The sequence below is a fragment of the Pocillopora verrucosa genome, chromosome 2 (assembly GCF_036669915.1).
Source record: "Pocillopora verrucosa isolate sample1 chromosome 2, ASM3666991v2, whole genome shotgun sequence".
Classification (NCBI taxonomy): Eukaryota; Metazoa; Cnidaria; class Anthozoa; order Scleractinia; family Pocilloporidae; genus Pocillopora; species Pocillopora verrucosa.
In genome coordinates, this window is record NC_089313.1 from 7270616 (window position 1) to 7281965 (window position 11350).

General features: G+C 39.1%; 1 protein-coding gene across 1 annotated transcript; it reads left to right on the forward strand.

Moving 5' to 3' along the window:
- Window positions 1–1191: 1191 nt before the first annotated feature.
- LOC136279207 (uncharacterized) lies at window positions 1192–4419 on the forward strand. The gene is made up of 6 exons (XM_066162801.1): window positions 1192–1201; window positions 1596–1832; window positions 1930–1992; window positions 2864–2941; window positions 3046–3121; window positions 3250–4419. Exons 1-6 carry the CDS (start codon window positions 1192–1194, stop codon window positions 3290–3292), a joined length of 507 nt encoding a protein of 168 aa, XP_066018898.1. The 3' UTR covers window positions 3293–4419.
- The last annotated feature ends 6931 nt before the right edge of the window (window positions 4420–11350 follow it).

Genomic DNA, 11350 nt, shown 5'->3' on the forward strand with positions numbered 1-11350 from the left:
CCGCCCGGTTTTCCATCATTGAAATGACTGAGTAACTCAAGAGAAATAATGCTCTTTTGGGAATACCTAAGCTTTTTCGATCTTCATGTTTGCACTTTGTAGTTACATGTCATTCGAATAACACGCCGCGAAAGAACCGCCACTACAGTGAAATAAATTTAGAGCGCCCTTTTCAAACCTTTGTAGCATTATACCACTTCTTATATCCACTGAGTAACTTTTAAGATGTAGGCTCCCAGGGGAAAGCCCGCTTACTCGTTTTTCGATCTTTATGCTTACACGCTATGTAGTTATGTAACGTCATGAAAGAATCGTTCTAAAACGACTTTTGTACCATTGTCCAAAATGTACACTCACTCTTGACATATCGAGTTAAACGCTGCTACATATTTTTCATATTTACACGCGTTAATGTAATAATTTCTGGTAACAATTACAATCTCTCGCTGCACAATTAACTTAGAACAGCGATTTCTCTGATTTCAGCAAAAAATTGTACATGTTACGAAAAGTCATCTTAAGACACCATGCTACTTCCCTAGTCTCCAATGTTGTTCGGCTGACTTTTGTTTAGAGTATCCCGAGAGGGGATACCCAGCACAATATACGGCGATACCCAAAACACTACTGCAGCGGAAGTTTTAATGTTAAGGGAAAGTCCCGTCCGTAATTCAATATGTTTGTCTTTTCACCTTCAGAAGCATCAGCCACGAAGTCTACATCTTGGTAAGTACGATTAATAATCTTTCATACCACCTTGTTTCCATCACTGAAATGACTGAGTAACTCTAGAGAAATAATGCTCTTTTGGGAAAGCCCAAGCTTTTTTGATCTTTATGTTTTCGCCCCATATAAGGTAATCCGGATTCCGGAATCCAGGAAATTTTTGCTTGTGGAATCCGGAATACTGGGCTCTGGAATCCAGAATCCAGCTTTTGGAATCCAGGATCCCGCTAAAAAGGGGAATCCAGAATCCACTTGCTGAAAATCCATTTCAAATCGTATTAACGGCTTTCACCCGCATCCATGCAACCACTGTACAATGCAGTTCACTCACGTGGTCAATCGGTGCTCAAATTTAGAAAGTGTTTATATCACTGAAGCGTTCAAATCCCACAGGATTTGCTTGGAACATCAATATAGCCGCTATTTGATTTTTTTGGAACACCTCAAAATAATGATATGGCCGCTATGACGTCCTGTGAATATTAACTTACTGGTTGTCATAACAACAGTTGGAAGGTGATTTTGTAATAGATACGCTTTAGTTTTCCCATAAATCTAGGAATTTGTAAATTTCTGTGAAAATAATCTAACTATTGACAACTTGGATGCTTTGCTTTTGCCTGCTTTCCCCGCCGGTTTTTTAAGCAAATGGGCGCACGGCAAGCTTTGGCACCGGAAACTGCGCTACTTTTTTATCTGGCATCCAGGGTCGAGGTATCGACCTCAATACTTAATACTTAATACTCTTTTCATTTCCGACTCTTTCCAACTTTCTGGCACTTCTGATTGGCGATTGACCAAAATCAAAAATAATCATCCATTTTCCTTAAATCATAATGAGAGCATCAAAAAGTAATATTCTCCTGCAGATGGCCGTGGAAGCATAGTTGTAATTAGAAGCCAGACGAAAGCCAGGAACTGTCAAAACTGCACCAGTCACTCAGAGCACGTGGAGGGACACAAGCCGCAGTATTACAGAAAATTTGCCGTGTCTTTTTCAATTGATATATCATTTGTTTATTCGATTTGCTCTTTCCCTAAATCTCGATACTTCAATCATAATCTATGGGGAAGCACAAGAAAAAGCAAAAGGCGGAGAGGGAAAGGTAACTGTAACATTGTAATGATTCAATTGATTCTTTGTTCCATTTTGAACTAACCTCCAGTGAAACTTACCAAAAATTACTGAAAATGCATCTTCAGGAGCCCAAGAAACCGAAGAAAGAAAGACTAAAAAGAAGAATACACGAGTTCAAGACCATCGAGGTTTGAGGTTTTTTGTGTATTATGAAACACTTTTGAATTTTTTTTCGGGGTTGCAACGAGCAAACAGGAACGACAGGGGTTTTAATGACAAACTACGGTCAATAATAGCTGTTTCAATGTAGTAGAATTCGGAAGTTTAAAAGAAGTTGGAAGACTCGAAAAAACGCTTGCTAAACTTGAGAATACTCCGCCAATTGTTTGCATCTCATGAAACATCAATGTATTACGCCTCGTTAAATGATGAAACGCAACAAACGCACAGCAAGACTCGCTTGTTCCCAGTGATTTAAGCCTTTAGTCGTTTTGAGATCAGTTACGCTAGAGGTTTGAATAAACTCTGCTCGTTAAATATTTTATTATGCTACCTGGCATTCGTGATTCACACTTGGCCCTTTAATTTCCAAGATCTGATTGTTTATTCTCCCCTCTAGCTGCTACACAATTCCTCGTAAATTAGCTACGAAACTTTGGTGTAATATCAAGATGACAACTTCAACCTGCTAATTTTGAGCATTCCCATGAACCCTTTGCTGAAAAACATATAGATATTATAGGGAGAAGTTACACGTCAGTCTTTTCTGGGAGTTTATTGGTTAAACCATCATTGTTTATGAGAGACTTATTTTATTGCGCTAACTTGCATGTGCTTAGCCATGGCTAACCGCCGGACTTTAGGTTCAAGCATTGAGGCCCGTTGTTAGAGCTCAGTGATCACCCGGCCCAATAAGGTGTGATAATTTTGTAAATCAGAAGTACAATAAAACTGTCAGTTTTGGAACTGAAAAATGGACTGGCCCAGGCGCTAGAACCCGCACCACCATTCTTAAAATTGGGCTTTTTCGAAAATAATTAAGTTTTTTTTTTTTTGCAGGCCTTTTCGTGAACAGTATGGACCTTCGACATCTCCACCAAGGTGGCGATCAAAGTCTCGCAACGAACGTACACCGAGGTATGTTAACTGTTATATTTTAACGAACCGAAAAAAGTTTTTTGAAAACTCAATTAACAACACGTGATGTAGCCATAACACTATTACTTTCTTTGTTTTTGCAGCCTCCTCGAAAAATCAGAGCGATCGCCCTCTCGAAGACGACGATCAAGATCACCAAAAAAAAACGACGACGACCAGGTAGATTAATTCGAATTAATTGCTATAAGCGGAACACTATTAAAATGCCATCATATAGAACTTATTTTTTGCTACTCATGACAGCGGCTTTCTGTCAAAATTCATTCTAGCATGTATTCTTTCTCAAGGGAACAGGAAGTGAAGAGGAGGGCAAAAGGCGAGAAGCCGTAATGCGAGAGTTTGTCGGAGAATATGGAAAAGGTGTACGACAGGAAAACGTTCGCTCAAAGACGAAAGAATTGACTTGCACACTTCCATATGCCCCCAGCATGCGTCCCTCTATCATCATAGCCTCATCGGAAGACTGCCAAGACGTAACAACAGCCTGCCAAATAAAAGATGCTAATGTCGTACTGCAGGGTAGAACTGTGCGGGTGCAAACTGTTTACCACAATAAGGATATCGTTGCTGTGAGATTTCGCGTTTCTGGCTGGCTATTCTCTTACAAGACGTTCAATTAGAAGTAGATGGAGACAATTTTTTACGAAAGAAAGTACAATTTCAGTGGCTGAACGGCGATGTCAGTGATCGGAACTCACCCAACTTCATTCTAACCCGAGTTTTGGGATTCACTGCCGAGGGTTCAAGCATCACGCTAACGTCTGAGGAGGACAATAGGCTCTGCAGGCTTGCTAATGGTGACCCTGATGACGAAGATGTTGGAGATGATGAGGATCAAACTCCAGAGGATCAGAGAGCAGCTAAGGAGAGTGAAAGGGAAGTGTCGCTTCCAAGATTGGCAGGAGTGAGCTTATCAGGGCGACGGACCACACTTTTCCAATTATGATAAACTTTGAACAAAGTTATACATAGATATTTGTGGGAGCCAGGAAAGGTCTATTTATGGGTCGAATGTTCGGCATTTAAAACGTAAACCGCTTTCTTTGATATTTGGTATTTGGAATAACAAATTTAAAATTTCATGAGGGATCATATCTCGGTGCGACAAAGATAAGATATTACCAGGTTTTAAGGTCAAACAACATTTCTAAAAAAAAATAGCGGCGGGCCATCTGAAACCTTATAAAATCATTGCTCTGAAGGATTCATAGCCGACGTAATGCGACATGACTTGGCTAACCTTTTAAAGAAAAAAGGAAGTATAGAAAAGAGAATCTGTTATTCTTCAAAAATTACCGTGTAAATTTAAATTCAAGTTTAAATTTTTGCCTCAATATCACGGTTTTTGTTTAAAAGGAAAGTTTAAAAAGTAATTTGAGATGACAGGGAAATATTTTCGAGCTGTTTTCTTGCAGTTCTAAGTCAATTTTATATTTAAAAATTGGTCATCTTTTCCCAGTCGGAACAATGTTATGCTGCACTAAAAAAGCTTTTTAGTCTAACAGTTATTTACAAATTAAAAATGATACGCAAAGATTTGAACTATTAGTTCTTTGTTACTTTTAAATCACTTGAAGAACCTCGAGGAACCTGTATAAAAGAAATGCGGCCTCGCCTCTTCAAAGTTGCTAAAAAGATGTGGAATGAATGGACATTGGACTTAAGAGACGGACAGTCTCAACAGGTATTCCTGCAACAAAAATTTATCCCTTAATTTGCTGTTATACATTTCTCATAATTATCAAATGTTGTTAGGAAATATGAATAGACAAACATGCATTCACAAACATGTCCTTCAATAGCGAAATCCGCTATTGAAGTCATTCCTAGAAAACGCAATGCGAAAATTAGGGGCAAACCAGAAACTAAAATCTGGAATCTTTTGTGTTTTGGAATCCGGAATCTGCAACGGTAGAATCCGGAATCCAGCACCTGGAATCCGGCATCCACAGCGTGGAATCCAGAATCTAATACTGTCCTGGATTACCTTACATGGGGCGAACAATGAGCCGATAATCACCCAAAGATAGCTTACCGTTTTAAAGAGTGAAAGTTAGTTAGGTTGTACTGTGATCAATCTTGTGATGAAAATCAAACATTTCAAAGGGGTAAACACTAAAGCCTGACATTTCCTTAAAAAAGAATAACACTTTCCATTTTTCATGTTTAATTACATCATGAACGATAAAAGTGTGCCGTGTGACGTACAAAACCGAAATACTGCGTAATTAATGATAAGGGAATAACCTAAAACACAAGTGATCTGGATACCCAAAACACTGTGATAGCGGAAGTTTGGAAGGTTGGGAAAAGTCCCGAGTGTTATTCATTTATTTTGTTATTTCATTTTCAAGCATGAGCCACATCGTCAACATGTTGGTAAGTGCGATTGAAAATCTTTTCTAGCCACTCGGTTTTTATTAGCTTTAGTTATTTAATAACTGTAGAGAGGTAAGGCTCTTATGCAGTAGCTGCTTTTTTTAGCTTTGTGTTCGCAATATGTAATTATGTCTCGTTTCGCCCTTCGTTCGCCCTTCGTTCGCCCTTCGTTCGCCCTTCGTTCGCCCTTCATTAAAGCTGTTCATGGCGCGATTCAATCGCCAACACAGTGAAATAAATTCTTTATTCAGCGGTTTTCGCAAATCTCTGTGGATTTATACCGTATAATTAATCCTCATTAGCTAATGTTATTGAATATCGTTCAATTTGAGAAATTGATGATCATAAAACTAAAGTCAGACCTCTATTTATGTTGTGGACCGTCCCTCGCTGAAGGAAGTCCATGGTGCTTCATTACGTGGTTTTCCATCAGCTATGATCTGCATTAGCTATTAACTTGACTCTGTTTTAGGAGGGTTGAACGAACGATTCAGAGATCGCGCTAGATTCGAATTGAATTTCCGTTTTCTACTTATACACAAGCGTTTCATGGTCGAAATACCCTTACTTAAATCTTTGGATTCTAGTGGCGGGTTCTACAAATCTTTTTCAAGGGCGTAATCTGTTTCTTTGTCTGTTTAAGCGCCAGAGTCTCGCAGAAGAAGATAAGTCATGACGATGCGCACTCACGAAGAGAGACGTTTTAATTTTCTTAGAGAGACTGAATTTCTTAAATTCACTTTTTTGACATACATAGTATAAGCGTACTTTCCCGTTGAACGGATGCTTCATATTTCCACCGTTAAATTACTTTCTTCAAACCTTTATGGTTTTATACAATATATTTCAACCTCATAAGCTATGCTTGTTAAGTATTGTTTAATTTGAGAAACGGATGATTTCCTCAATCATGTGATCAAAAACTAAAATGAATCCTATATCAAGATATATTTAAAATGTCGACTGTCTTTACTAATGTCAGAGGATATTCGCGGTGTTATAGTTCGTGGTTTTCCAGTGTCTATAATTTTCGTTAGTAATTCACGTGACCATGTTTGCTTTTTGTGAAAGTACTAAGGTCTCGCATAAGAAGATAGGTCAGTCTATGACACCGAGTGCTCACGAAGAAAGATGTTATAATTCTCTGTGAGGAACTGGAAAAAGCGTAACTGATCACTGCGCTTACTTTTCAGATGTAATTAGTTTACGAAGCCTAGCCGTTAAATTGGTCAAGAAGTATTGTTGGGCTTTCAAATGAACTCAAACAACATTCGCTCTGAAATCTAAATGTTTTGTCATTGCTATTTCACGAACTCATAATTAAATCCTTTCATAAATGTGGGAGAAGAGAGATTTCAATCTTTTTGCTTCAACACGTTATCAGGCTACTGGTAAAATGACAACCAAAACATTTCTCTATCTCTTAAACGGTCAAAAACGTGCAGAACAGTATATTGTGGTTTTAAAATTAATCAAGATGTTTTCAAGGGAAAAGTGGCAAATGTTTTTCATTGTTTTTGTCGTTTTACTTTCGTAAGTATCAACTGCGACATCGGTAATTTTGTATTGCTTTTTTTAGAGTAACTATACCGTAACTTGAGGTTTAACTTATAAGGTTACTTGTGGTATGAGTAACGTTTTAATTGCAAAGGCGCGGCTTAAAATGATTGCTAATTTGTCCTGTCCTGTCCTGGTACTATTAAGTCATGACATGTTCTGCAAAAATTGGCACCGAAGTGAAATGAATTCGTCGCAAAGCATCGTGGCCTCACAAATTGTTTATCATTCTCATCAGCCAAGAATAGATTCATTTCAGTGACATCAGTCATCTGAGAAGTAAGCTCGTTACTTGGTAACAGCCTGCTGAAACAATATTTTGCTACAACTCATGAAATATTGATAACCGTTAGTCGTTAAATGGCCAAAATTTTAACCGTTAGCCGTAAAAGCCATCAGCCCATTGATACCCTCCTTCTACTACCGTGAGCCCATAATTCTCAAATGCGACTTGTTTGGCTTTGACAGTTTAGCCTTGAAAAATGAAATTTTCCTGAATTTGGAGAAATCAGGTAATGCTAACATCAATACTAAATTTAAGCGGGAAACAAGCTTGTCAAGCTTGTTTGTTATTTTTTCCGGATACAATGAAGAACCTTAGTAACATATAATTGTTATCATTCAAATAATTGCTCGGTGTTAGTGCCCTTTCGGGAAAAAAATGTTAAATCAGCGCGAATTGCCGTTGGGAGTTTTCAGGAGAGTGCCTACTGGATGCGGGGATCCTACAACGTAACTGTAGTCCAGTCCATTTCCCTCACCTCTCTCCCCTCCTCAAAAGAAATATGAATAAGTATTTGCTATAACTATTGATTATTACTGAGAGTCAAGCTACCTCTCTCTCTCTCTCTCTCTCTCTCTCTCTAATGTAATTTGCTTGTTGCCATATTTTAGTCACTGGATTAACGCCCTTAAACGTAAAACCAGTGATGTGGTTAATTTCGAACAAATCACCGATCCACTCCGTCCGTTTTTTTTTTATTATTATTATTATTTTTTTTTTTTACTATAACAGTTAGTATTTTTGTCTCCGGTCATGCAAATCACACCCGCAAGAAAATGAAAAGTTCATGAGTACAATGGATGAATTCCTCACACAAGAAGCTTACTGTTTAAAGACAGAAGCTTTAGTTGTACTCTCGATCTGATCGATCTCGTGTTACAAATCCAACCGGTCCAAAATGGATGAACACTGAAGCCTGACGTTTCCTGTTAAACAGAGCAATATTTTTCATTTTTGGATGCTAAAATCCATCATTAGTTAGAAAAGTGTGACGTGCCAAACCGAAATACAGTCACTCAGCTTTTTTTTAGTATTTTTGGCTTCGATTATGCAAATCACACACGCTAGAGAAATGAAAAGTTCACGAATTCGTGAAGACAATGAGTCGATTATCAAGCAAAGATAGCTTACGGTTTAAAGAGAGTAACTTATTTAGGTTGTACTGTGATCGATCTTGTGATGAAAATCAAACATTTCAAAGGGGTAAACACTAAAGTCTGACATTCCCTATTCAAGAGTTGAGAAAAGTCCCGACTGTAATTCGTTATTTTTGTAGTTTCGTTTTCAAAGCATCAGCCACATCGTCAATATCTTGTTACGTGCCATTGATCTGAAAATCTTTTTTGGTCACTTGGTTTTTATCAGCTATCGTTATTTAGTAACTGTAGAGAGGTAAGGCTCTTATGGAAAAGCCCAGTAAATGCTTTTTCGGTCTTTGTGTTTGCAATATGTAATTGTCTCGTTTCGAACGTTAGCCCATGAAAGCGGTTGATGGCGCGATTGAATCGCCATCACAGGGAAATAACTCCTTTCTGCGAAGACTATTTCAAATCTCTGTGACTTCATACCGTATAATTTGTACTCATTAACTAAGGTTATTGAGTATCGTTCAATTTGAGAAATGATGTGATGATCATGAAACTAAATTCAGACCTGTATTTATGTTGTGGACTGTCCCTCGCTGGAGAAAATCCGTGATGCTTCATTATGCGGTTTTCCAGTGGCTATGATCGGCATCAGCTATTAACTTGACTTTGTTTTGGAAGAGCTCAACGAACGATGGCACGACCCCCCGACACACGACCATCAGTCAAACTCAAGCGCGAGTCTTTTTTTTTTTTACTTGATAAGATGAACAAACGAAACAGCTAGATCAAAAATCGCTTGGATAACAGTTGACTTTCACAGCGTGAAAGTCACACAGTTCGTTTTCAAGAAAACAGTGCAGGTCAAATTAATTTTACAAGTCTCACCGAATGTGATCCGTTGATGTGCTCTAGTTGTACTTATCACGCGTCTTCTTCACCTATTATTATTATTTTTAATTCGATATTATGAATTCTAACACTTTCAGCTCGTTACAAAAAGTTTCCAGCCCGTTTTGGTAACTTCACATATGGGTTCCTGTTTGCAGTGACTCAATGTGAATCCAGATTATTGAGTTATTCTGTTAACTTTTGTTATTAAAATAATGTTTTCCTTATAACAGGAGAGGATGGCAATGGAAACCTAACGGCAGAAGCCATGATAGCTTTCATAAACATCGCCTTTCTAGTTGCTCTGTTCCTGCTCAACTCAGATCGCACTCAGAAAGCCATTGAGATATGCAGCGAATGTTTGATTTTGCTAAATGGCACCGATCAAAACAGCAAAGACCTATTTAATTCACTACTGCTGCAATTTTACAGCGCCTTCAATTTACTTCTTTTCAGCGCTTATTGTCTTATCTCTGACCATAAAAGTGCGGAAAGATACGGCAGGAAACTGCTTGTCTTATACAGCGAGTCTGGTGACTTAGTAAAAGAAGGAAATGTAAGCTTAGCTCTAGCAGAAATAGTTGAGGGTCAAAACAGGTTTACAAATGCCAAACAACTTTACAAAAAAGCACTTAATATTAAGAGACAAACTGGTGAACAAATTGGCGAAGCAAGAGCCTTCGCAAGATTCGGAATTGTGCTTTATAAACTTGGCGAGAACCTAAAAGCGAAGGAGTATGTTGAGAGGGCCCTTGCCATAGCAACCGAAATTGGCGACAAAGAGGGAGAAGCATCCTGTTGCGAAAACCTGGGAGCATTGCTTCATTCGCGCGGGGAATGCGACACGGCTAAACAGTATCTCCAAAGAGCGATTGTCATCAGAACTGAAATTGGCGACAGAGAAGTAGAGGCAACTGAATACGGATCTCTTGGTTCTGTGTTTCAGTCGCTCGGGCAATACCACAAGGCTAAAGAGTATCTCCAAAAAGCGCTTGTCATCAAATCCGAAATCGGCGATAGAAAAGGAGAAGCATCATATTATGGAAACCTTAGAACTGTGTTTCACTCTCTTGGGCAATGCAACAAAGCTAAAGAACATCTCCAAAAAACGCTTGTCATCAAATCTGAAATTGGCGACAGAGATGGAGAGGCAACTGTCAACAGAAACCTAGGTACTGTGTTTCACTGTCTCGGGCAACACGACAAGGCTATAGAGCATCTCCAAAAAGCGATTGTCAGCAAATCTAAAATTGGCGACAGACAAGGAGAAGCATCATGTTATGGAAACCTCAGAACTGTGTTTCAGTCGCTCGGGCAATGCAACAAGGCTATAGAGCACCTCCAAAAAGCGATTGTCATCACAACTGAAATTGGCGACAGAGAGGGAGAGGCAACTGTCTACGTAAACCTAGGAACTGTGTTTCAGTCGCTCGGGCAATGCGACAAGGCTATAGAGTATCTCCAAAAAGCTATTGTCATTAAATCTGAAATTGGCGACAGAAAAGGAGAAGCATCATGTTATGGAAACCTAGGAACTGTGTTTCAGTCGCTCGGGCAATGCGACAAGGCTATAGAGCATCTCCAAAAAGCGCTTGTTATCAAATCCGAAACTGGCGACAGAGAAGGACAGGCAACTGACTACGGAAACCTAGGTGCTGTGTTTCAGTCTCTCGGGGAATACGACAAGGCTATAGAGCATCTCCAAAAAGCGCTTGTCATCAGAACTGAAATTGGCGACAGGGAAGGAGAGGCAACTGACTATGGAAACCTAGGAATCGTGTTTCTCTCTCTCGAGCAGTACGACCAGGCGACAGAGTATCTCCAAAAAGCGCTTGTAATCAAATCTGAAATTGGCGACAAAAAGGGAGAAGCATTATGTTATGAAAACCTAGGATCTGTGTTTCAGTCGCTCGGGCAATGCGACAAGGCTATAGAGAATCTCCAAAAAGCGATTGTCATCAAATCTGAAATTGGCGACAGAAAAGGAGAAGCATCATGTTATGGAAACCTAGGAACTGCGTTTCACTCTCTCAGGCAGTACGACAAGGCTAAAGAATGTATTCAAAAAGAGCTTGCCATCAGAACTGAAATTGGCGACAGAAAAGGAGAGGCAAATGAATACAGAAACCTAGGAACTGTGTTTCACTCTCTCGGGCAACACGAAAAGGCATTAGAGCTTCTCCAAAAAGCGCT

Excerpts from the sequence above, each read along its gene's own strand:
- LOC136279207 (XM_066162801.1), top strand. Across the intron at positions 1,833-1,929 it reads CAAAAGGCGGAGAGGGAAAG|GAGCCCAAGAAACCGAAGAA; the intron begins GTAACTGTAACA and ends ATGCATCTTCAG. Across the intron at positions 2,942-3,045 it reads CGCAACGAACGTACACCGAG|CCTCCTCGAAAAATCAGAGC; the intron begins GTATGTTAACTG and ends TTGTTTTTGCAG.